Source organism: Lepidochelys kempii, chromosome 8, assembly GCF_965140285.1.
Source record: "Lepidochelys kempii isolate rLepKem1 chromosome 8, rLepKem1.hap1, whole genome shotgun sequence".
In the NCBI taxonomy this organism is placed as follows: domain Eukaryota; kingdom Metazoa; phylum Chordata; order Testudines; family Cheloniidae; genus Lepidochelys; species Lepidochelys kempii.
Window position 1 is genome coordinate 91435351 of NC_136387.1, and position 27614 is coordinate 91462964.

A 27614-nucleotide genomic window follows, 5' to 3' on the forward strand; every position below is an offset into this window, starting at 1 on the left:
AAAACAGATTAAGCCAAATTCACTCCCGTACAAGTCCCCTATCTAAAACTAGACACATGTCTAAGGAAGCACTTCTAAAGTAAACGATAAAATTATTTATAAGCAAACAGGAAAAGCAAATTCATAGGTCTCGAGAGGAAAATGGTGGGGAGCTTCCATTACTATGATTTGGGACAAATTTATTTCCCTAGGGATCAAACAAGACAAAGGATCTGGCACATTTTACCATGTTTACAACTCAACAGACAAGAGGTGGCTGCACCTTCAAACATCCCTTTAGGAAACGGGGCCTGGTAGTTGTCTTTTTTCTTTTTTGATTTTTGCATTAGGCCTGACCTAGTACATATGAACTTGCACATAATGGTCACAATTTACTCAGATTTAAAACAAATGTGAAACATACTATGTCTAACCATAGTTTTTTTCTATTTAAAACCCACAAACCTTTCCTTGAGCTTGGGTGTCATGTTTGCCTTGCCATTCTTAGAGCCTCATTTGTTCTGGATTCATTTAGCAGTGCCAAGAGTCAAAAAGAGGCCACTTGAATTGCTCTCTCTGGGGATCCTGGTTTTGAACTGCAAGAAGTCTCTTAAAAACCTGAGCTTGCTAGCTGCGGTTATAAACCCCATGAGCATATGTCAGCATAACCCCATGGGGCTGTGCTGATGGAGCTCATACTTTTAGTGAAGCTGAAGCAATAGTTACACATGCCATAGACACAGATGGTTTTCAACTAATCAGCCACCAAGTTTCTTTATACAAAAAACAATGTTGAAGTAAATGATCTACAAAACCTGCATCCAGCATGTTCATGGAAAACCAAATTGAATAGGGTGACCAGATGTCCCAGTTTTATAGGGACAGTCCTGATATTTGGGGCTTTTTCTTATATAGGCGCCTATTATCCTCCACCCCGTCCCTATTTTTCACACTTACTGTCTGGTCTCTCTAAAAATGATACTCATTGACTGATGCCTTTATTATTTTCAAAGCCTATGAAATTTCTGTGTTAACCAATAGAGGGCACTGAAGACCAGTGACAGCACCCACAATAACAGAGGAGTTTTAGGTTAATAACATGCATCCCATTCTGCTGGGCTATCAAATTCTGCAGAACACTTGTTAGGCAGAGGATGTGCATCAAAGTTTTGAATGCAACACCCTGTTAAGTATAGATTTAATGCTAACCATACGAAGTCTCACGTAGAAAGAGTATGTGAAAATATACAACTACAGGTTTCAGAGTAGCAGCAGTGTTAGTCTGCATCCGATGAAATGAGCTGTAGCTCACGAAAGCTTATGCTCAAATAAATTTGTTAGTCTCTAAGGTGCCATAAGTCCTCCTTTTCTTTATACAACTACAGGTGACTGACAATTACTATACACTAATATTCTCTCTTAGTTTCAGAATGTATTAGCTTTGACACCACTTAAAATCTGAATAGGCTGGATCAACTTCCTTCAGCATTGCAACAAACTGTCTGCTGCCTCAAAAGAACTTACTTGTTAACGTATACCAAGAATATTACTGCATGGTAAACAGTCCCAAAAGAAACAGTTTTTCTGTACCAATTTTAAGTTATCTGAACAATTTTGCAACTAGCAATTTGTGTAGTGCAGGATTTGTAAGACAGAGCCAAGAGAAACATGTTACAGATCAGAGGATGTTAATTAGGTTACTGTGACATTACATTTTGCCTGGGATCACTTACAGTACTAATGTATATGAATTTTTTTTTAAACCTTCATTTTGTATCTTGAATACAATAAGGCTTAAAACCTCTCTCTGATATTCAAACTACAATCTTTCACCTCAACAGGTATAAAGTTAATCAAGTTTAACTAGTAATAACTGGGCTAAGGCAAGAAAAATATTGAACAGAAAAAGGAAACAGGATTCAATCAACATAAGCAGACAATTTGCTCAAATTTATTCTGTCCATTAATGCAAATCAGCTTGGCCTGCAATCACATGAAATATATATATATATCAGACTGATCTCTGGTTAGTATATGAAAACCAGCTTTGTTACTAAACAAAAAACATCCCAGGTATTCAAAATTTAAAAGGAAAAATCAAACATTATCAGACCTAAATCTCATGCAGAATTTGTCTATTTGAAAGTATGTTGACTTCTACTAGAAAAAGCACAAAACCAAATATGTAAATTGTTTCCCAGCATTATTTTTGTGAAAGTTTTTCCATATTCAAGAGATCTCCCAAAGACATCAATTTTGCTGTTTCTTCTGTTCTGTTATACGTAACCAAAACCTTGTTTGCCCCTTTGACCAAAATATTGAGAAACTGATCAGAATGTGACTAACTTAAAGCATCTTCAGCTTATTCACATCTCTCGCACACGATCACACATACTGAGAAAATAACCTAATACACATGCTCTCACAAACTAAACACTGAGCAGTAGATAGATTATAACCCTCTTTAAGCCCCAAACAAAGAATAAGCAAACCATAGATAATAGTATGGGGAGGACTAACCGGTAATTTACCAAGGGCTTGATTTTGACTATCCCTAAAATGGCCAGGGATAGGAGGAAATCCCTTTCCTCACCCCTTTGTCCCTCTCCAGCGTAGCGGTGTTAGAGATGCTTATATCACGGCTTCACATCCAGTGCAGAGTTCAGCAAAAGAACGACCACTATTCCTTCTGCAAAGCTTCCTCAACATGCAGGCCATCAAACTAGTTAGAACTGGGGGAACAGAAGTAAGATGGACCCTGTTCAGGTGTAGGAATCTACCTACTTTCCCCTTGGAGCAAAGAGGAGAGCAGAGGAGAAATTGTGATGGGAGTCCCTTTCACTTCCCAGTACTCTCTGGGGCGAGTGCAATGCTAGTTTAAGCCTAACGGCCCAAATGATCAACGCCCTTTCACTGTAGCGGTCGTGTGAGGAGGGAAGTTAATTCTAAAAACAGTTACAGCTGCCCTAACTCTACAAGATGTCTTTCAGAATTCTGCCTCCTGGAAAGAGCTAAACTAGTTTGTAAGATCTGGCTATTTTCTATCATTGCGCGCTCCACCCTGCAGTCAATCACCAGCAAACTCAAGACTCTGGAGTTTTGTATTGGAATACAAAACGTTTAAGACCTGATTCTGCAACTCCTACTCATGATGAATTGAAGTCACTTACTCATGACTATTCAACACAAAAAGAACATATACCTTAGCAAGTGGGGAAACTACAGATTTATTAATATGTGAGACTAAAACAAAACCTAAGACACAGAAAAAAGTATTCAAATTGCAAGGCTGCATTTTTTTTTCGCTTCAGATGGAGGAAGGCAAAACTTGGGAAATAAAACACGGGTATTTATTGATCTGCAGTGAGGGAATAAAGCAAAAGAATTTCACAGCTGGCATTAATCAAAACTTCTGTTGTGAGAAATATCAGTGAAGAAACAGGAATTCAGAGAAGAAGAAAAAACAAAACACAGAAAAAGAGGAAAGATAGGTGGCAGAATGGGTTTTCTGCACTAGCCCTTCACTCCTGGTGGTCTGAAATCAACACTGTCTTCTACTGTAAGTGGAATGAACTTAATGGCCTTTACCCATTCATCCACTCAAACCACCACCGAGTTTGGTACAGACTAATTACCGCTCAGAAGTGGTTCATGTGCTGGAGAAGTAAGGATGTACCGTAGCTAGTTTGGACTGAAGCGCGCTGCACTTTCTGTAATGCCTTTGGGAAGTGGGCCTAGCTCTTGCAAAGTTCATAAGCCCCCCTTGACCCACTGTTTGTTTTCTATGGAGAAAACAAAAATAAAGGAACGCAATTTGTTGTGTTGTCGTCGAAAGTATTTCTTTGTGGGGAGCCAGGTACAAAAGGTATGACACTTTCCTTCATGAACAATTAGCTATTACTTGTTGAGGAACTAGTCTCGGAAGAGAAGCATTCCATACGGATGTGTACGAAGGATGGACGGGTTTATTCAGGTACACCAAGACCAGGCCTAAACTTCATCCTCATCTTTTTACAGTTTAAAAAAACATCCTGAGTTTTAGCCCCCCACTCACAATCCAACCTTGTCAGCTCCCTCTCACCAAGTACAATAAGCATTCTGCCCAATTTTTCCTCCTCTGCTTGAGGCTAGTTTCTGTCTCTCTTCCAGCCACCCCTTCAAAAACACATTTCCCAGCAACCTGCTCCCTCTACTCTAGTCAAGTTCTGTGCTATCCTCAAGCTCTCTCTACCTTCGGTGATATTCTGTATCCTTTGCTGGGGCTCAGCAGATCTGAAATTCTGGGCTGAAGCCAGCTGTCCTCTTCTAATAGCATAAACTCTTAGGCTTCCCAGGATTCGGGGAGCACATTGGATGCTGACTCAAGAACAATCCAGACAAGATTCCAAGCTAATTGGAAACCAGCAGAGGGTACCAATCCCACCCCCAACACACACACAATTTAGACGGGCAAGGGAGAAAACGATAAATGGGGGGGGGTGTCATGGAGGTAAAGGGGAAAATACAAATAGAGTCAATCAAAGCAATGGTTGCACATATCAGCTAGAAGCCCAGCATTAGCGTAGACAGCCTTAGTGCAGCTGAACAGCCAGCGGTCTTATTTCCAATCACATGAATGGACTTCATCAACATTCTACATTTGAGCACGACCCAGACTCAAACTGGGATCCTCAGAATTCTTAAGCAATAACTTCACTAAGTCAGCATTTCCCTGTGGGGCCCTCTCGTGTACTTAGCAGTAACTTGCTGAGCTCTTCATTACTATTTATACAGCACCCAAAAGAGTGGTCGGTGTTTTACCAAAAAAAAAAAAAAAAAAAAAAGAGAGAAAAGCTTCCTGCCCAGAGGAATTTGCCCTATAAATAGAAGGCAAGCAGTTGAACGTTAGTAAATGGGATGCAGTAAAGCAAGCAAAGATGTTTCGCTAGTTTCTAAAAAAAAAAAAAAACTCTGCCCACTGTCGCACTCATCATTACTCAGTGGAGCAGCAATAAATGGGAAGAATAGCACAGGGTAACAAATAATTTTAAAGATGGGTGTTAGAGGCACAAGGAATTCTAGGAAGGACTGCCATAGGACATAAGCAACAATCCTTCCCTTGAAATAGGGAGGGACTGTGAAATCTAAAGGGGATGTTGGAGACAGGACAAGACAGTTCAGAGATGAGGGTCTACATCAGACGTGGGCAAACTATGGCCTGCGGGTCACATCCGGCCTATGGGACCGTCCTGCCCAGCCTCTGAGCTCCTGGCCGGGGAGGTTCGCCTCCGGCCCCTCCCACGCTGTCCCCTCTCCCCCACAGGCACACCGCACGTGGGCAGCACTCTGGCTGGCCACTCCTACTGGGTAGTGTGGGGAGTGCGGCTGGCTCTGGCCAGGTGGCGCGGCTGCGAGCTCCTGCTGCTGGTAAGGGGGCAAGGAGCGGGAGGTCCTGAGGGACAGTCAGGGAGCAGAGGTTGGGGGGGGGGGGGGCGGTCGGGGATGGGGAACAGGGAGGGTTGGGAGTGGGAGTCCAAGGGGGCCTGTCAGGGTGTGGATAGGGGTCGGGGGGGCAGTCAGGGGACAGGAAGCAGGGTGGGTTGGATAAGGGGGTGGGATCCTGGGGGCAATTAGGGGTGAGGGGTCCCAGGAGGGGGCGGTCAGGGGATTAGAAGCAAAGAGCGCTTGGATAGGGGATGAGGGTCCCGGGGGGGGGGCTGTCAGGGGGCAGGGCTGTGGATAGGGGTCGGGGCAGTCAGGGGACAGGGAGCAGGGGTCGTTGGATGAGTTGGGAGTTCTCAGGGGGGCAGTCGGGGGGCAGAAAGTGGGAGGGGGAGGATAGGAGGCGGGGGCCAGGCTGTTTGGGGAGGCACAGCCTTCCCCACCCAGCTTTCCATACAGTTGCGCAACCCCGATGTGGCCCTCGGGCCAAAAAGTTTGCCCACCCCAGGTCTACATGCACCAGGACAGACTGAAAGAGGACTGTTGAGAGTGGGAGCTTTGGTGGAGTAAAGTGGTCTCGAGAAAAGGATGAGAACAGAATGGTAGTAGGAAGAATTGTAGAGAGACATAAAAGTGAGGACAAAGCATTTAAATATTGATGTAGAAGGCAGGGAAAGGATTAGAAGAGGTACCGGACATGGTCAGAATGGTAAATCCTGACTGGATTTCATGAGTTGCATCTTTTTTTGGGAGAAGGAGAAGATGCTGAGAAAACCTGGAGATGTTAAACTTTCAGGGACTTTTCTGAACCTTTTCAGGTTCACCTATCACCACTAACGTGTCCCAACACAGATACACATAGAAGTGAAACAGAACTTTAAGAGGTTGCTCGTTCACTGTGTCTGCTTTGAGCCATAAATGAGCTTCCACCTGATCACAGGCAGACTGCAGAACCTTTCTATAACCACCAACCATCCATACAGCTTTTTCTAGTCTCCCATCTATAATATTAGTTCCCCAGTATGGTAGCTTTTCATGACAAATTTTTTAGAAAACACTTCACTTTTTAACTACTGTTCAAGCTACAGTATTGACCCCTTAAATTCCCACCCTGTCCTTCAAGGTAGAGTGACTTCTACAGAATAATGATGATTTCCCATACATTTGAAAATAAAGACTCTTTCTTGCAGCAGACAAGAAATTCAAAAAGTGACCCAATCTGTATTTACTAGAGGAGGAGGGAAAGGTTTCTAACTTTTACTACAACTGTTTATTATTTTAGTTATTTCAAGGACTCTGAATGAACAGATGTTCCAGCCTAATGCCCAAGATCTCTCCAATTCAGGTATTTTACCTGGAAAACTGCCATGACAGTTCATAAAGCAAAAACTGCTAAAAAAACAAGACACATAATCAGAGCCAATTCATAGGATATGGCAGTCCCCTTTACAAATACTTCTGCTTTCTTCTTCTTCCTCCTGTAACATATCATGGGATTCTCTCCTAACTTCTCATTCTGGGAGAAATCAGAGCTACCATTTCCTAAACTTCACCTCAGTACATATCCAAGTCCTCTTAGGACTTCCTGCATCTCAGTTCCTTTTTAGTTTCTTTACAACAGCGAGCTTTTTCTGTCTATCCCATCTGGATCTCATGCTGATATATAAAGCCTCTGATCTGTTGAAGTAGCTTCTGGACTCCTGGTGTCTTTAGAACTGCTGTGATGAGTGACTTTCAAAACCTCAATACAAGTACCCTAGAACTCCATCAGGAATGTGTTCATTCCATTCATCCCCTTTTCAGTACTGAAAAGCAGTATTTAAGCAGAACTATGAGAGAATTTTCTCAATAGCTACATTCATGAACACACTATTAAGTATTATTTTTCAAATGAAGCAGCTTAATATGATTTAAGTGATGCAGAACTTTCCCATAGAGGGAAAGATGCAAATTCTCTGTCAGACAAGATCTTCAGCACAGTTGGCATTAAGGCTTACAGTACTTTGATGTTAATAAATATGGATGGGTTGTAGAGATGGAAGAAAAGCAGCCTTCATCAGATTTTCCAGTACCAAGCTGATAGCCATGGTACAACTGCTTTTTAATATAGCTGTATGACCATGCTTGCCAATAAGCCACTGGTTTCCATCACTTGAACAGGTGAAAGTGTGCTTCATGGGGATGTGAATATGCCTCTCTGTCCAAATTATGTTCAGTTCAAGGTGGCCTAAACCCAAAAAATTGTAAGAGGGCAAAGTGTTTAGCAAGAGGGATGTTATACAATGCTCCAGCCCAAATCAAACTGGTGAACACTCCAAGCAGTAAATGAATGGATTAGAGTGTCTCCTTTTAAAACTCTTGAGGCTTCTTTTGGAAATGATTATGCAATTTTTTTGTTTGTATTCTGCTATGCATTGTGCAACGGCACCTGCATTTGGCCCCAGTAGTCCCTGAGTTTCAGATGTGACTGAAGCAATACAAAGAGTACCTTGGAATCCTTGTGGATTAAAGATGCTGTGTAAATGCAAGCCCAGCTTTCTGCCAATATTCCTACACCCCCAGCGCTACTGTACCACCCCACCCCCATTCTAGCTGTAGTCACATATCAGATATTTTGAAGTACTGTGAATTCCAAATACAGGCAATTAAGCTCCATGTAAAGTCTGTTTAGCATCTTGTTTAATTTGATAAAGGCTCATCAGATCATTCAAGAGTCAGCTTCTGGTTAATACTATCGCACGAAATTTGCAGGACAACGGTCTGGTTCTTCCTATATTTCTGTAACACATCACTAACTGGGTATGGAATCTCTTTGCTCTGCTGGATTTGTGCTAAAAGCTATTTTTTCAGGCTGAATGGACCATCCTTCCTAGTATCTGGTTTCATCAGTCTTTAAATGTCTACATCTTGGGTGCTGAATTTCCTTCCTCCCTATATACCCCCACATGATCATACTCATTTTTATATAACAGTGTTTCCCCTTTTTCCAATTGAAACATCATTTTCTCTTGCCTTTTCCTTAAAAAGGAAAAAAAAATTATCACTACTACTAGCAATGTTGGCTATTCATCAAACATTTATATTTCCTCTGGTTGGGTGGGTGGTTTAGTCCTCTGGTTAAGCCAAACCTCCACCCCTTCTTTGTGATGGTCAAAGTTGCTAATAAGCAAAAACTTTCACATCCTATTGGCAGAGAACAATGTTAATGTACTCATGTATAGCATCTTACATCCTAAACAAGCCCAAAGCACTTTACAGATTAAACATCTGGATCACTCACCCACCACCACAATGTAGTTACCACTGAACATGTCAGCAATGCTACATAAAAGTTAGTTAGGAGATGGAGCAGAGTAACTTCTCCAAGTGAAATTACGGGGAAAATTAAGGGAGATAAAGAATATTACTCAACCTAGAAACTGACCAGGATACAAAAACTTTAGACCATGCCTTCCTTAACCAGAAAGTGGACAGGACTTGTGTTTTAAGATGGAATCTTCAGTAACACCATGCCCCTCAAGACTCCACTGAGATATAGGTTCACAGTCAACTCAGAAGGTGGCATGCTGCTTGTAGAATCTCCATCACCTACCACTGTACCTGGGGGTTTCCTTCAGAGGTATCCCATCCAAATTGTCCCTAAGAATGACCAGGCTTAAATTAAGAGATATGACTGATCTCAGCACTTTGTATTTTTACATCATCAGCATTATTATTCATTTTAAACAACCAAGTCTTGAGCAGGAGGCTGTTATTTAAAATAAACAGACCCCCTCAGGGAGGAATCTAGTGAAACATATCACACAATTTTAGGGGGTCCATCATGGGATCACCTGTTTCTTCAACACGGCATCTTGCCTGCAAGGTTAAGCTTAGTAGTTTTAAAACTTCTCTTTGCAATTTAGTAGATCTGGTGAATGCAAATAGATCTATTAAATTTAAGTGACCATGCAAAGCTGAAAATCCCAAGCTTAAAATTTACAGACAAATGTTCCATGCTAGCACAAAGGCTATGCCCCACTCTTCATGTAGTGATACCATATGTTTCAGCAATAGATCCTTCCATGAGGAGCCTGTAATAATAAAAAAAACCCTCTGATTTTAAGTACTTAAGTTACTAAACACAAAAAAAGGAAAACAAAAAAAAATGTAGGGAAAAAGGTAGAAATATTATCGGTCACTCTTCATCAGTATATTTAATTTGTAATTAAAGTTATGTACATCAAGTATAAATTAGCTGATGTTACATTTATACATTTCTCGGAATATCTTTTAGATCACTTGGGATATGCTTATTTATTTTCTAGATGTAACATCATGAGAAGGATAGTCCATTAAAAATTAATATGCCAGAGTAATAATTTCACTCTCTCAGTTCTCAATTCCTATTCTCCACTGCTGAAAGTTTTTATTAGTATTGCTTTTCAGAAGCACGAATGGGCTTGTACTATGAAGTATCAGAAAAAACTTACACTGGGACACAACAGATCTTTCAGGACAATAGTTTAATAGGATTCAATGTCGGATTAAACATTTATGCGGATAATGAGAACACTCACAGTCTGTTTACACAGCAAAGAAAAACCTGCAGCTGGCCAGTGCCAGCTGACTCCGGGCTCGCTACAGGGGGTTGTTTCACTGCACTGTAGACTCCCACCCCGCAGGGTCATAGAGCCCGGGCTCCAGCCCAAGTCCAGAAGTCTACACAGCAATGAAACAGCCCCATAACCCAAGCCCTGTCAGCACAGGCCAGCCATGTGTTTTTCTTTGCTGTGTAGGCATATCCTCACAGTTATATCCGATAACATGCTGTACTGAAAACAGTGTAAAAATTACAAGCTGCCACTTTAAATCCTAAAGGTTTCCCTGGTCCTGCTTGCAGGTTAGGAGGCTCTGTAGGGGAGCATGCAATCAGGGTCTTTCAGAAGTCAGTCTGCAGAGAGACCACCTAGAGTAAGATATGGTGAGCCTGCTTTCATCTCTGTTTTTGGGTTCTTGTGTGTTATCATTCTGAATTCTAAGAAATAGTGTTATGTTGCAACCTTTCAGTGAAAGTATTTTAGGTTTTTAAACAAACTTCTTTATGTGTATGCCAGGAACATAACAGATAGGATAACAAAAATTGAGGAATAAACTCTCTTGCTTCAAGAAAAGGAGTACTAGTGGCACCTTAGAGATTAATCAATTTATTTGAACATAAGCTTTCGTGAGCTACAGCTCACTTCATCGGATGTTGCATCCGATGAAGTGAGCTGTAGCTCACGAAAGCTTATGCTCAAATCAACTGGTTAGTCTCTAAGGTGCCACTAATACTCCTTTTCTTTTTGTGAATACAGACTAACACGGCTGCTACTCTGAAACCTCTCTTGCTTCAGAGTATACACCAGCCATTCAAGGATGAGAGTCAGAAGAACACACACACCCCCAACTGCCCATCCCAAAGGGCAGGTAGTTCCATAAATGCTTACAATGGGGTTTTCTTGCACCTTTCCTAAAGCGTCTGGTAACGGCCACTATCACAGACTTCTGGTCCAATATGCCTATACATTAGAAGCTTACAGTTTAATACCTGAAACACTGAAAGTCACAGATATGGTCTTTGTTCTTCAACAAAATCACCTTTCCTTTGCCTTGCAAAAAATGAGTTTCACTCATTTGGATTTATCATCTAAATCACTCACAGTAAAAGATACTCAATTATCTCACAAATACCAAACTTTAAAATTAAGTTACCGGTCACCTAAATGGACACTATTTATGCACTTTAGGTATGAACAGTGAAAACACGTTGTAAGCCTTATAGTTGCCATTGTAAAGCTTGAATTTTTTTCCAGTAAAGCTTTAGAAGCAAACTACATGGAGCTGGACACTTACATTTTAAAAGCAGTATTAACTTACGAGGGGGAAGTTTAAAAGCAGAAATGGGATTTTAGGCACCCAGTTTCCACTGATTTTCAGTGTGAGTTGTGCACCTGTCATTTGTGCTTTTCAAAATCACCCAATGCAAGGAGGTCTGGATAGTTTTCCAGTCGGCAAACTCAGCCCACTTCTTTCCATGCATGACTGAGGACTATTAATTGTTTTTTAAATGAAGCACTCTCGCTCTCTCAGAGCGAACTCCTCATGTACTGGGAAGAGCAACACAGCTTTACAGAACAGAACAGAATAGCCCAATATCTTGTAATTATAGAACTGAGATTAAGTGCATTACTGTTTATTTAATATTGATCTGAAAGTATTTAAATCTGCAGTGATCCAAATATTACTAATGTATTTACATTTGTGAATAAGTAAATAAAAAGCCTGTTATTAAAGCCTTCATTAATTCTGATTATATGGTAACTTAAAAGCAAACCAGCGTATTGCTGCTTTGTAGAGTCCCAGGGACTACCGAAAAGCTGGGACTGTAACACCGCATGTATCAGCAAAAATGAGTAACAGGATCTACTTTCACTAATCTTAAATCACACTGGCAAAATAGGGAATTAAAGCTTATGCATAATACTCCAAGTATTTTTATCTTCATCTGTTCCTGATTCATGTCTTATCGTATAAAATATAATTGATTTTTATATCACTTGACATTTATGTGCAATGATAGACTACATTTTTTTCCTTCAACCACAATGTTTAGGCAGCGCTCAGATGTCTATGTTATTATGAAAAGCAATCCAGCAATTTTAATTCTTACGAGTCTGGTGCTTAGAAGTTTTAAAATATCACATTGACGGGTAACATTAGAAACGTCATCCTAACCTCAAAATTCTGACATTTTCTATATCTCTATTTAGGGCCAAATTCTTTACTAATGTAAATGGGCCCAGATTCAATGGAATTTTACCCAACTACACCAGCAGAGACTTTGGCTCTTAATTACTAAGGAGCTTTAGGATCATGTCTATGTAATCTGTTCTACAACTTTTTTTTTTTTTTAAAACATAAAAAATATTGGTTTTAAGACTAATTTGCTTTAAGCTATTATTGGGGTCCGAGATTCAGCTCCTCTTAATTAAGAAAAATAATGAAAAAATTCTGTGCCCCAAGTATGTTGGTCTAAAAATTTAAAGCAGTCAAGAGACAACATTATTTAATGTCTATACCCTATTCTTACACAACATTAAATTAAAGCAATTTATTGCTTTAGTAGCAGAGGAGTTAAACTGGGTTTCACATGCTGCCCCATTTGTCCCCTCTGGCTTTATAACCTCACCATGGAAGTCAATCGTGGTGACCCTTGGTATCAATGGCCCTTAAGTTGGAAAATGAATAGTTGTGCTGTAAGGGTCTGATCCAAAGTCTACTGATCACAACAGGAGTCTTCCCATTGAATTTAACGGCCTTTGGATTCCGCCCTAAAGAACCAATGGTTATTTATTTGTATTACTGTGACACCTAGGAGCCCCTGTGCAAAGCACTGTACTAACAGACTCATCACAAATGTACTTTTAACTGAAGGAGGGAGGGGGGAACTTGACAAAACATTTAACAAATAGCAAAAAAATGTTGTGATACTAAATGCTTTCTCACTACTCAATTATTTATGAAGTAATTCCCAGTGATTCAGAGTACCCATAGCCTTTAGAGTATGATTAACTGCACTTTATTATATCCAGTAATTAGTCTGGCTTAAAACAATGTTCTACAGTATACTTTACATAGTTGGTCCAATGTAACAGAGAAAAATTTGGCCTCAAACTAACAAATAATTTCTCCCAGATTTCAAAGTCCAAGTGCCATGTCACTATAGTATTTTATAAATACATTACCAAATCATCATAATATTTACAGGAAATGTTGAGGCACAGTACAAGGGGAAAGAGAAGATCAGAGGTATTTTCAGTATTTATTGAAATATACAGTACAAGGAAAAGCATACCTGATAATCTAAAATGCTGAATCCTAAGCCTTTATAGTCTTTTTCCAGTTCAATAACTTTCACATCAGGAGACCATAATGCTAGTTCACCATCTCCTTCCTCTTCAGGATGAAGAAGGTCTACTTCTGGTTTCATCTGAAACATAAAATATCTGCTGCAAATACTATCCCTATTTTTAGTTCTGGATGGATGTTTATTCATTCAATATTCCTGTACATTAATGGTTCATCCAAGATGGACCTCATCTGAAATATTATATATCCTTTTTCTCTAATTCCATCCAGACTAAAGTCCTGATCTTGCAAACACTTATGCATTTACTACAGGAAGTCCCATTATGACAACTCCCAACAGCAAAGCTAAACATGTCCATCAGTGCCAAACACTGCACACAAATACTGAGATGTAACATTAAGGATTATTTCTAATTACACCAATGGCACTAACCTTTTACACTTCAATGGACTTCGGCCATCCCATTAGATGCATAAAAGGAAAAAAAATTTCTCAACACAAGGATTTAACCACCACATAACGGAAAGCCCATGAAAAGACAGAAGGTCCTGAAAATTAAGTATTAGAACCTTAATCAATCCCAAATTGGAACTGAGTACATGACTTTGAAAAACTTTTTTTTTTTTTTTCATTTTTGCTTTAACATTTGAACTCTGGAAGAGAGAGAGAGAAACACAAATCCCTCTGAAAAATAACTGACTTCACAAGTATATTTCAAAAAGCTTTGAAAAAAAAATCATTTCTTGTTGTCTAAGATAAAATACGGATTACAAATTTTACTGCTATTGCATCATTTGTTTTAGAGGGAAACAATATAGTAAATGTATAAGAAAAAAAGGAAGTCCACAGCCAAGTAGCATGATCTCTTCGAAGTCTGAATGGAAATTGTCATTAGGAAACTTGAGGACCTTCCATTATTAACATAGCAAATCATTTAATTTCAGCTCATTGTATAAGCATGCAGGTATCACAAAGGGATAAAGAAGCTATAATCCCAGACATAGCTTCTTGCTCCCTGGATCAGAAGAAAGTAGAACTACTGTGGAGGTGGATTTAAGGAGCAAGAGTGTCTTTGGGTCATTCAATCCATATCAACTGTTGGCAAATGCACTTAACTGGTGTCATATGGATAAAAAACGTTCAGTAAAAGGCAAAGTAAAGTAGTAAGGAAGAAGGAGTTCTACAGCAGTAGAAGGGACCATTCATAAATGGCACATGGCTCCTCTTTGTGCCTCCACTATCGAACAAAATATCCATAGCGCTGGCCAAACTATCCTCCTAGGAAGGCCATCCTACCAAGCGGAATCTAGATCAGGGAGAAGGGGCAACCAGGAGTAAATACATTTTATAATGGAAAAATGTTACAAGATTCAACACTTAATTTGGGATTTTTAAAGGCTTCTACCATGAAAATAACTGCTATGCCTCCTGTTTTCCCAGCTTTGCATAAAATCTTGATTTGCAAGATGGAAGTAATCAGCTAATGGGAACAAGGCTTAGATTTAGTATAATTCAAAGCTCCTGCTCACCTATTAAGCTGAAGAATGATGTACGTGATGTACATAGCATGCTAGCTCAGTGATTTACATACCTTGTATTTATAGTACAATGAAGTTTTTAGCAACCTACCTGAGTAAACCACATTAAAGTTGCAAACATGAAATATCTTTCAATGAAAACACATTACCTAAAATACTGTCATAGCCAAGGAACATGAAAAAGTCAAAGCATCCCTCAAAATCCAGACACCACCTAGTCAAGAATAAATGACAACAATTTCAAGTGTTCCTGGGTCTCTGTTGAACACTTTGTGCTTTAGCCTTAAAGAGAAAAGTCACTAAATTAGTTAGATGTGTTATTGTTTAACGAAATGTAACTTTCACATGCAGATTCACGGTGTTCTATTTAAATTCCAGACTATCATTTCATTTCAACCCACCCAAAGACATGGGCTATTCTGTCACTACTACACTAATTAAAGCCAAGTCCTGCTCTCATTGAGTTAATGAGTTTGGGACATCCACTACCAAAAGCTATTTTGGCACATTGTGTTTATGTAAGTAAAAGCACAAATGCCACAATGCTCCAAACTTTCCTACCCGATATCGTGTTCATACTTTAATAAGATGTTGAGAGCCCTAGGAAAGTCATACTGTGGTGTATAAGGAAGACAATGGTATCAGAACTGTATGTGTGGCTTGTTCAAACCATTATGTAGATGCAAGGTCAATACTCAGAACTTCTAGTGGTTAAACTGACAAACTATTGGTAAAGGTAGGAGTGTGTCAGGGATCAGCATTGAGCCCTTTCTTGTTTAACCTTGTCCTGGATATCCCCACAAGGACATACAGAAGGAGGCACCTTGGTGCATGTTGTTTGCAGATTATATCATTCTATACAGTGAGGAGAAAAATATTCTACAAGAGGATCTTGATAAATGGAGAGATGTATTGGAGAGACAGGGGCTCAAAATAAGCGGAGGAAAGAGAATATGGCATGTAATTTCAATTATATGAACACTGTAGAATTATCCTTCAAACTAGACACACAGTCAATACTGAAAATGCAAAGTTTCAAGTATCTGTGGGGTCCAGAACCTGAGAAAATAGAGGATTAAATTAGAGAGTGAGGACAATAAATGCTTGGCTCAAAAGGAGAGAGATAAGTAGTGTAGGGTGTGAAAGGAAGATATAAGTAAGCATAAAAGCTGAAGCCTGTAAAACTGTGGTCCATCCAGTTTTCAAGTACAGTGCTGAGCATTGGGTAACAAAGAAGAAACATGAGCAAATGATGTTGCACAGAATTACAAATTTGGAGATAGATGAGTGGCGTAAGCAAGAGAGACCAGGTGAGGAATGTGTATGCTCGAGAAATGCCCAGAGGAACACCCCTAAATGCAAAAAAAAAAAAAAAAAAAAAAAAAAAGTGAATAAAGAAGAGGCTCAAATGGCATAAGCATGTAAACCACAGTCCTGAAAACTGTACGAGACTCCAATATACCAAGACTGAATGAAAGAGAGAGAGGCCAGCCCAAGAAGTGGTAGGATAGCATAAAGGAAGACATGTTAGCATGTGGTGTGATAGAGCATATGTAGGGCCCTACCAAATTCACAGTCAGTTTTGGTCAATTTCACAGTCATGGGATTTTAAAAATAATAAAATGTCACTGTTACAGATACTTAAATTTCACAGTGTTGTAACAGTGGGGTTCACTGGATGGAGAACACTTTTGGGCTAGCCTTATGGGTGGGCGATCACCCAGGGGGCCATGGTTGAGGGCAGGTTTCCATGGTCACACACCCACATAGCCAGCCCAAAGACCTCTTTAATCCCTGAGTGCTGGACCCGGAGCCAGGGAGGGACAGGGGCTTGGGGCACCGTGGCTGAGGGCTCCTACCATAAGCCATGTTCCAGCTGCTGGTCCTGGCCGGGCTGGTGAGGGACAGGACTTCCTCTTCCCCTGCAGAGGCCCTTCCAAAGGTTGGTTCAGACCCACCTGCAGGAATCTCCCCTGGCTGCAGAAAGTTCTGCAGCTGCTGGCTGGGACCCCAGCTCTGAAGGCATCGCCGCTGCCAGCAGCGGTGCAGAAGTGAAGGTGGCATGCTATGGTATTGCCACCTTTACTTCTGCACTGCTGCTGCCTGTGGCACTGCCTTCAGAGCTGGGCGGCCGGCATCTGCCACTCTCCAACTGGCCAGCTCTGAAGGCAGCGCAGAAGTAAAGGTGGCAATGCTGTGACCTCCCTACAATAGCCTTGTGACCCTCCGTCAACTCCCTTTTGGGTTGGGGCCCCCAGTTAGAGAAATGTTGGTCTCCCCCGTGAAATCTGTATAGTATAGGATAAAAGTACACAAAAGACCAGATTTCACGGGGGAGACCAGATTTCACATGACGCGTTTTTCACAACCGTGAATTTGGTAGGGCCCTAAGCATATGGCACTGAACAGAACACCTTGGAGGGAGAGAACTCACAGAGCGGACACCATTTGATGGGATTAATGCAAGGAAGAAGAAAGAAAAGGATTCTGAGAGGTATTTGAGAAACCACAAATGACATCGGACACAGCAAAGTGATTTGAACAAATCAACAGCTTCTGACAAATCAAACAATCAGTGCTGAATCCTATCATCTGGTTATAGTATGATATCAGAGCTGTGTTGTTTATCTTACTGGGATTGGAAACACCAGCCAGGAAGCAGATGTTACCTTTCATGCTTCCAACAGCACCAAGCACACGGATAACCCTCAGGAAATAATACAGTGAGCTTTTGTTAAAGATTAGAAGTGATGACCCTACGTAAGTACAAAGTAAATCCCTCTTACTGAGCTGGTTTCTCACATCTTTTAACCTGCTTGGCATTTCCATGTGAAACAGTGATGAGATGTAAAGACCATTTTACAAGACAGTTGAGTACAAAGAGCTGGTGTACATACCCATGCAAATAGATTTCAGATGTTTTTAAAGAGCTGAAATTGGTTGAAGCAAACAAGAAGAAAGCCAACTGTCCTTTAGAAAGTTAGTGAACTTCTTTCCAACTGAGCTACACAATCTCTTATCACTACCTTTGGCTCCGGAGACGAAACCTCGATGGTGCTGAGCTCATCCACAAAGGATTCGCTGCCATCATCAAACAGGCGCCGACAACAAACCAGAGTGAACGGAGGCGGCACTTCTTTCAGAAAAGAAACTGCCTCACGGCGGGATTTTCCATAAAGCTGAACTCCATTTACCTAGGCAGAAAAGAGAAAACACGCACCACCGTTCAGATATTTAAAAGGATATTGATCTGGTTCTACAATAAAAACACTCTCTCATTTACTTTAAATCATTACACTATATGCAATAATTGTCCTCCCCAACTGTATATAAAGGTCTAATTTCACTGAGGGATTCCAGTGAAAGCTTGAGTGGTTTAGTTAATGTACCCCCTAAAATATACATAAATTACTCTAAGACTGTTATTCCATCTCTGGATTCTGGTGATTTTATTGTTATTACATAGTGGTGATCCACATCTTCTGTTTTAATCAGCTTCCCTTCATTCATTTCCTGCCCTCTGGATTTCTAGGCCCAACACCTCCTACAGCAGGCATTTTGGTCTTAATCCCTTCACCATGGCAGTCATTCTTTCTGGGTTCCTTCCAGGTAAGTTATTCCCAGCCTCCCACAATGCACAGACAGGAAAACTGATTTCAGCAGTACTTGACTCTAGTTTAAAGTGCTTTTAGAAATTAGTCCTAATGTCAGAACGTTTTATTTATTAAGCACTTTTCAGTGCCTGTATAAACTGCTGGCTTGACAGCCCACATGACTGAAGTGCTCTTTTCATCAACAGGCATCCCACTGGCAAAGGCAATGCAAACTCCTGCCCACTGTCCCACCCATGTGCCTGAATTACATTCTACATGGGCTAGGTTGAGAGTGTTATTCATTCTCCATGTCCCAGTCAATCCATGGTTTCTCTGCCAAGTCTGCCAACAAGGATACCAGTTAGGATCAAAAGATGATGATAGTTTTGGTGACATAGGCACATGCCCTCTACGAGCTTCAATCTTCACATAAATCACCAAATAATCCTCAAATTCACATTCATGCTGAAGACAAAGTAAAGGTGATTGGAAATCCCAAAACATTCTGGGGAGGCAATTGGTGTGCTGGCATCAAAAAATTGAATTTGAGGAAATAGGTCACCAAAAATTCAAAATTTGGAAGATTTTGAGCAGTTCTAAATCAAATGCACCAAGTCCAAACTTCAACAACTGTTGCAGGCTTTAAAACTATAGTCAAATGAATGAAATGAGCTAGATCCTTGAGAGAATATACACAAATGCTTTACACAATAAAAAGAAAAAGCAATTACAATAAGCAATTCAGCAGAAAGTCCTGACAAGTTAAGCCTTATCATCCCATAACTTTAGCTGCTCAGTGATAATGGAAGACCGCAAGGCAATCGCTAATGATTTTTACAATCACAGATGGTGGTTATGTAAAATAATATTCCCTTCAAAGTGGCTTACTGCACTAATACTCTTTTTTCCCCTCTTTTTAAAGAAACATAAATATGAAGAGTTTCCACCCTCTCTCAGCTGAACAGTTGGTCGTGTTCACACATAAAGAAGGTATCTAGGTTTTACACTTGGTCGTATTGTAAAAATATTACATACACAAAGAATGCAGAATTTCACCAAGTGTCAATAGCCTGACAAAAAAACTCTGATTGTACAGCTACCAAGTAATGCATACATCTACTGAAGTCAAGATCTGCCCAATGTCATTTCCTATATCTCCATCCCTGTGGATGTGATTCAGGTTGGTTTGGTTAAGATTACATGCCCCATACCATATCATATACCTATCTTCCAGGGTCATCACTTTTCCTCAGATAAACACAAAGCAAAGGAGGAAGAATTGAGCTTATGTAGTTTAAATATGGATTATGCAGTTTAAGAACCCACCATTTTACTCTCAACTTTGTAACACAATTGAGGAGGTAATCTAGAGCAGCGTTTTTCAAACCGGGGTGGCGGTGGAGAGAGGCAAAGCCGAAGCTCAAGAGCTTCAGATCCAGGTGGAGTGCCTGTAACCTGAGCCCTGCCACCCAGGGCTGAAGCCCTCGGGCTTCAGCTTTGGCCCCAGGGGGTGGGGCTCAGACTTCAGCTTTGGCCTTGACAAGTCTAACGTCAGCCCTGGTAACCCCATTAAATCTGAGTCGTAACCCACTTTGGGGTCCCCGACCCAGTTTGAGAACCACTGATCTAGAGTTATACAGTCAGCAGAGCTTGTCAGAAATTTTCTCATAAAATATTTTTTGTTGGGAAATGCTGATTTACGAAACAGAAGCTTGCCACAGAAGCATCTCTGTTTCAACAAAACTTTAATCACAAAGGTTTCTCAGCTCAAGAGAGAGACAGACAGACATGCCTCAGAATAGTCAATGGCCCTGTGACTCAGCTGGGACACGGAAGACCCAGGTTCAAGTCCCTACTCTGCCTGATTCAGAGCAGGGACTTGAACCTGAGGCTCCCCTATCCCAGGTGAATGTCCTAACTATGAGGCAATGGAATCAATGTCTTTATCTCAGCCTAACGATTATTTATATGAAGCAGAACAATTTCAACAGGAGAGAGAGACGCACACACAGACCCGGGAGATATGACTACATTACAGCAGCGTACAGAGTACATTCGCTTCACGGCCAACCAACGCAGTGTAGCAGTAGGCAGTGTAGTAAGTAAAACGTAGACAGGAGGCACTGCTTAGGTGAATAGTGTGCTCTACGTGCCTGAACCTCCAGGGTATATACCCCATGTGGCTCTTTACACGCCTAAGCAGTGCCTCCCGCATCTGCACTGGCATTTTTAGCCGTGTAGTGTCCTGCTGCTAGAGCCTTTCCCCATTGCCTTCCCCAGCTGTATGGAGCTACATGTGTAATGCCTGTACTTTACATGCTGCCGTAAGCATAGGCATCGCCTAACTCTATGGTGCTGTTTGGCAAAACCACATGAGAAAGGCCTCGTTTTAGTTCCACCTCAGAACGAAACTGCAAGTCGAAACCTTGACATTTGTTGTGAACTGGAATTCTTGTTTTCCTGCCCTCTAAAATGGCAGATGTTTTCAGCGAGCTCCAGGAACTGTAATCCAGCATTGCAGTGACTGCTGAGCTATTAGGCTAAACCATTACTTAATTATTTAAACAGAAATATTGGTACAAAGTTGTTGGTTTTTTAAAATGCATTTGGAGTCCTAGCGTGGTGGGAAGTTATCATCTTTCAGCATTCTGTGATTGATGGACAAGGGCTACTCTATGCCCACCAGTAGACTTGGGGACTCCCTCTCTGCTCTCTTATAGCTGCTGGAGAGCAATCTCTAAGCAGGAAGGGTGCCAGATGCCCCATCCACTGATCACTCCATACTAGCCATTCCACCAAATGACAATAATGGAGGTTTTAGGATTGGGAGAGTGACAAGGAGGCAACGGACACCATGAAAACAACATAAGAAAAATCCGTTAAAATAGAATTTTTTTAAAAATTTTTTTTTAAGTACTATGATTCCTATCATCATGCATCAAATAGACCTTTATAAATGTTTAAACTTGCTATACATTTAAAAATGTATCTCCCTCATTAATTATTAATTCAAACTACCTCCAGTTGTTATATCAGCACCTGTGTAATGCTGTTCGCTTTAGTTAAGGGCTGCCATAATTTCCATTACCAGCCCCTATTTAAGAGGATTTATAGCTTGGCTGTAAAAACATGCTCTAGGCTGAAACTTGGTATATATAGTTTTAACCCTAGAGCATGGTTTTGTTTCAGTTGTTTTTTAAGCTACAGAAGGGGGTTGGGGGGGGAGGAGGGGAGTGGTTAAATATTATAAAATTCACTAGTGCTGGATATACTTGTGGACTTGTATAAATTGAAACAAGTTTTTCTTTATTATTTATACAATAAAATTTTTCCAGAGTGTTGGTTTTTTTGCTCTTAGTATTCACATTTTTGTTCAATGGCCAAGATATTTAAATAACACTTTCAACATTCCATTAACCCTGTCATGTGGAAATCCAGATTTCCTCTGTTAAGAAATAATAAAAGGACAGGTTTCAGAGTAACAGCCGTGTTAGTCTGTATTCACAAAAAGAAAAGGAGGACTTGTGGCACCTTAGAGACTAACCAATTTATTAGAGCATAAGCTTTTGTGAGCTACAGCTCACTTCATCAGATGCATATCGTGGAAACTGCAGCAGACTTTATATATACACAGAGAATATGAACCAATACCTCCTCCCACCCCACTGTCCTGCTGGTAATAGCTTATCTAAAGTGATCATCAGGTGGGCCATTTCCAGCACAAATCCAGGTTTTCTCACCCTCCACCCCCCCACACAAATTCACTCTCCTGCTGGTGATAGCCCATCCAAAGTGACAACTCTTTACACAATGTGCATGACAATCAAGTTGGGCTATTTCCTGCACAAATCCAGGTTTTCTCACATCCCCCCCACCCCCATACACACACAAACTCACTCTCCTGCTGGTAATAGCTCATCCAAACTGACCACTCTTCAAGTTTAAATCCAAGTTAAACCAGAACATCGGGGGGGGGGGGGTAGGAAAAAACAAGAGGAAACAGGCTACCTTGCATAATGACTTAGCCACTCCCAGTCTCTATTTAAGCCTAAATTAATAGTATCCAATTTGCAAATGAATTCCAATTCAGCAGTTTCTCGCTGGAGTCTGGATTTGAAGTTTTTTTGTTTTAAGATAGCGACCTTCATGTCTGCGATTGCGTGACCAGAGAGATTGAAGTGTTCTCCGACTGGTTTATGAATGTTATAATTCTTGACATCTGATTTGTGTCCATTTATTCTTTTACGTAGAGACTGTCCAGTTTGACCAATGTACATGGCAGAGGGGCATTGCTGGCACATGATGGCATATATCACATTGGTGGATGTGCAGGTGAACGAGCCTCTGATAGCGTGGCTGATGTTAAAAGGACATGCATTAGATCTCAGTGATACAAGTAGACTTTTTGGTGCTAAAGGGTTGATAATGACCAAAACCCAGGCCACTTGAGCCCTGGACCTGAGATGAACTAATCTAGCAAAGGCCCTGATCCTTTTCTCAGGGAAGTCAGTGGGACTTTGTCCTTTGCTGCCTCTAGGAGCAGGTTCAGATTAAAAATGTCCAGTAAGGCTCAATTTAAGAAGTATATTACTCTCACCCCCAAGTGAAGACCCACTAAATCGACCGCTGATCACTCTCCCATCAACTCCTGTACTCCACCGGATCGAGAAGTAAGGGGAGTCAACGGGAGAGCGTCTCCCGTCAACGCTGCATACTGTGGACCCTGTGGTAAGTAGATCTAAGCTACATCAATTTGAGTTACACTATTCACGTAACTCAAATTGCATAGCTTAGATCAATTTTTCCCTTTAGAGTAGACAAGGCCAAAGACTCTTAATTCAAGTACAATAGATAAAAAGTACGCCTATTACATAAACCTGACAAGACCCTTGGCAAGATAGAGCAGTATTATTTCCCCATTTACCAATGGCAAGACTAAGGCACAAAGCAATTTACTGACTTGTCCCTAATCTTACAGGAAGCCTGTGGCACAGCCAGAATAGTACAGAATCCAGCTTTTTTGACTCCTAACCCCATGCTCTTCCTACCCATTGATTGTTTAAAAGGTACTACTGTGCACACGCATTAGCCAGCCTAAAATGTCATAAAAGTATATTTTTAAAGAGGCTGAGCAGAAAGAACAACCCTTCATTTCTAGTTCTGTGGACTTTACCTCTAGAAGTTCATCCTCCAGTTGCAGTAGGCCAAGCGTAGCAATTGGACCATCTGGAGCAATTGAAGATATGTAGTGATGTCCATCAAATGTATCAAGTTCAACTCCTAATCTCAAAGTGTGGAGAGGCAATAGCTGCCAAAAAAATAAGCAGTGGCTATGTTTACAAACATGTATTTCTATATGTAACAAATGCATTTAAAACTTTCAATAACTGACCAATTCAGATTAAACTAGCTGCACATTAGCATGCTTAAATCCTAACTCTGACATAACTAGTGTTGCATCACACAAATTTTGCTAATTTTTCTATTCAATTAGATTGCTGTTTTTCCCTTGCACAGTCTGTCTTCTGGAAAAACGTACATCACTATCTTCTTCTCAATAATATCACCACAGTGATAAACTGGAAAAAAAAAAAAAAACCAAAACAGAGGAGAGGTGGATGTATAGGACCGCCCCCTAAAAATAGCACCTGACATCTATCCTCTGTCTAAAAGGGGTTACTCTTCACTAAAGGCATGTCCAAAGAGGAAGATCCTACTCCTGAAAGCTTCAAGGTAAAGGCACCTGTATTCCCCCTCCATGGTTAATCAAGGACACGCACTTTAGGCTTACAGCTCCCAGTCATCACCTCTCTTAGGCAGAGACCCATGTCCCACGCCCTCCTGATCAGGGATTTTAAGGCTACATAGCTCCTTGCCTTCCACTGTGATATGCCCAGCAAGCCAAATTGCCTAAAAAGGCTAGTGTCTGTGCTTTGCTTTCTCGCCAAGGGCTACGGACAGTTTACTGCCCAAAGTAGTAAGTTACCATACAACTTCTAAGAGACCACATTTATTCATAAGGTAAAAGCATTACAGAGAAAACATTAAAAACAATAAAAGTTCTTACACACATGCTAAAAAAAATTTATAGGAGGTCACACCCAACTCCAGCCTAGAGCTCGGATAGGTTTTAGTCCTTCAAAACCAACCACTAGGTTTCCCCCTGGGTACTAGTTCATATCTGTCTTGCATCCAGAACCAAAATCCAGGCTGGGCAGATCTGCTATTTCTTTATACAGCTTGGCCCTTTGGTCTTGGCATTCTGTAACAGGTAATCAGCAGACAAGACCCTTTTCTCAGGGCATCTTCACAACTCTAGGTTTTTGCATAACCAGAGTTGGAGAATTTGCATTAACCTCTCCTGAGGTATTCCCCAGGAAATCCACTTAACACTTATTGTCCCAAAAGTCCATACTTGTCTTACATATTTTCAGTACAGTCTTTTGAACTTCCAGGTTTTATGTCAGTCACATCTCTCCCCCTAAAGAGATGACATACAATTCCAGCCCACAATAGTACATAAACTTAATAAAGTTTAATAAAATCTGTCGCAGGATCACAATCACTATTTTAGAGGAAGCCAATAAAACCTAAACACACAATCAGTCATCATCTCATTTATTGATGACATTTGTATCTGTCTTTGGGGCAGGGAACATCTCTCTGAAGTATCTTTGGCAAATAGTTGCTATCACTTGTATCCATATTTCCACAAGGAATTTCATTGATTTTGAGCTGGCCATTTCTCTAGGGACAACCTTAATACCGTATTACTCTCTAGTAAAACTCCACATAGCAAATATCTGCGACCATTAGGAAAACTTTCTTAGCAGGCTAGCTGAGGCTCAATCCAGACAAGCTAGCAGGCTGTGAAGAAACAAAAGATAGCAGAGATAATATCTGTTCCCTTCATTCAGGAACTTTGCCTGCCTTCTATCACTCAAGTTTACAACTTGGTGGTCTTGCTGGTACCCCAGCTACTTCTGGACAGATGCCCATTTAGGCTCTGATACTGCAGTTAATGTGACTCCATACAGTAGTAAGAGTCCACACTTGCAAATCCCTTACAGCATTAGGCCTTTACCTAACAAAAAGTTTCTCGTAGTCAGTGCGACACTCTGCTCCATAGTCTGCACTGGTTTCCAGGTATTATTCAAGGTGCCACTCTTGCCTCTCTCCAACTCCTATCCCAATAACTGGCATCAGCTAAAGCACTGAAGCCAGCAGCCCCCAGATTTAGAAGTAAGGGGCCCTAGATTCTTGAAAGTCATGCTCCCCACTTGCCCGACAGAGTCTGAGGAGATTTAGGACACTCTGCATGGCCTATTTTCCTATGTGGGGTTTTTTGGTTTGGGGTTTTAATTCTTTCAGAAAAGGTGTGTGAAGGAATTCAGACCCAGTATACATGAGCAGCATTGGCAGCAAGTGGCAGTGTTTCATAGAATCATAGAATATCAGGGTTGGAAAGGACCTCAGGAGGTCATCTAGTCCAACCCCTGCTCAAAGCAGGAGAGATGAGCTAGAGCCAATGCTAGAACTCCCCCGTATTTCAGAAGTATTCATCTCTAAGGTTTTGGTTCATGCCCATCTCAAAAAAAAGAGAAAATGAAATAAGATTCCATACCTTTGAGTATTTCTGGAGCTCAGCATCATCTGTAATTGGCACGTCTACACGAACCACCTAAAAATTGAACACCATGACAAATAAATACTACTAGTACACAAACTTTATTGGAGTGCTGAATTATAGCAGAGGACTGATTATAAGAACAGCCGACAGTAAAATAAAAACAAGAAAATTATGCTTTTTAATTTTTATTGCACATCTTGGTCCATTTTGGCGCCTTAGAGTTATCACCACAAGATATCAAAATCAGAGACTGGATCTAAATCCCACACTCAGTAATCAGCCCCTCACCTCAGAAGGACTTGGTGGCTGTTAAAGTGATCAGAAAGAGCTCAATCCTTCAAACTCCTAGTAGTCCTACTGATTTAAATGGAGCTGTGTGTGGCAGTAAGGACTGTGTAAGGGTTTGCATTACCAGGCTCAAACCCAACTGTGCGTCATGGTAACATGAGGTGTTCCAAAATGGAGGAGAGGCATATGCAAAGGAAAAAAGCAAAGACTTTGAAAAAGGTGCTGGTCGACCATGACCTTCTATTATTCAGATGGGCCAAATTTAGACATTTTTACTGTCACAACCACATTTGCTACAATGGAAGGAAAATGTGGACCCCTGAGCTTCATGAACCAGCTTTACATCCCATACATATATTGGAAAATGGGATGGTGCTAAAGAAAGTAATGTCAGGCTCTGGCAGTGCAAGGATGGGGATATCTAGCAGTTGGCGTGAGTAACTAGATTTATTGAATCAAAACACAGCCTTATATGGACTTCAAAGTTCTTAAAGGAGCACTAATGGATTGCAGAGAAGGGAGCTCCTCAAGACACCTCTTAATGCTACTTTAAATCTTCCAACAAGACATTTGGAGTGATAGTTCTGCCAAACAGTAAAAATAAGAGAATCTCTGAATCAAGTGGACATGTTTTGCAAAGATAAACAGTTTTTTTTTTTTTTTTAAAGACATCAGAAAAGGATGCTGGCTTGAATGTTTTATTTAAAAACGCACTCAGCTGGCACAGTCTTAAAAAGCAGTAATGAATGCAAAAAAACCTGGTCATTCCCCCTGTGATGATTCATATTTAGAAATGTAATCAATCTCTTCCTTGAAAATTCTCTAATAAGAGGTGAAGGAAAATCTAATGGGCAGTTAGCACCTCAAAGTTACCCCTAACCTGAACTACTTCCTTTTCTCCCAAATACAGCTGATAATAATTCTTCTCATAAAAATGTAAGATTCATTGTGAAACATACGACTCATATCCTGAGCCTTTTCTAAGCGTACAATAAAACAAACAGATCATTAAAACAATCATAAAAATGCCAAATATTTTAAGTGGCTGATACGTTACAAATTTAAAAATGAGGTTGATTTAAAAAGAATAAAAACATTACTCACACTTACGCAATAGTACAGACATAAACAGAACAAAAATGTGTTAATTATAACATCCCTATATTTCATCCTTGAATGTTCAGGGAAAACAAAAAATGCTACTCTACTGATCTGTTCCAACCCCTGAACAGCTTGTAAAGTTAAGCTCACCTCGCTGTAATTTAAAGAAACAT

At 40.6% G+C, this 27614-nt stretch overlaps 1 protein-coding gene across 10 annotated transcripts in view; it reads right to left on the minus strand.

Moving 5' to 3' along the window:
- Positions 1-27614, minus strand: part of PATJ (PATJ crumbs cell polarity complex component) — a 219600-nt gene that overhangs the window by 151041 nt on the left and 40945 nt on the right. For 9 of the 10 annotated variants that reach the window (XM_073357497.1, XM_073357502.2, XM_073357507.2 and 6 more), the window contains 4 exons: positions 26047-26103; positions 23596-23730; positions 17856-18023; positions 13277-13411 (listed from right to left, as the gene is read on the minus strand). In XM_073357497.1, the coding sequence (XP_073213598.1) occupies positions 13277-13411; positions 17856-18023; positions 23596-23730; positions 26047-26103 (495 nt within the window). The remainder of the gene's footprint in view (positions 1-13276; positions 13412-17855; positions 18024-23595; positions 23731-26046; positions 26104-27614) is intronic. The other variant, XM_073357503.2, reaches the window with a different exon arrangement.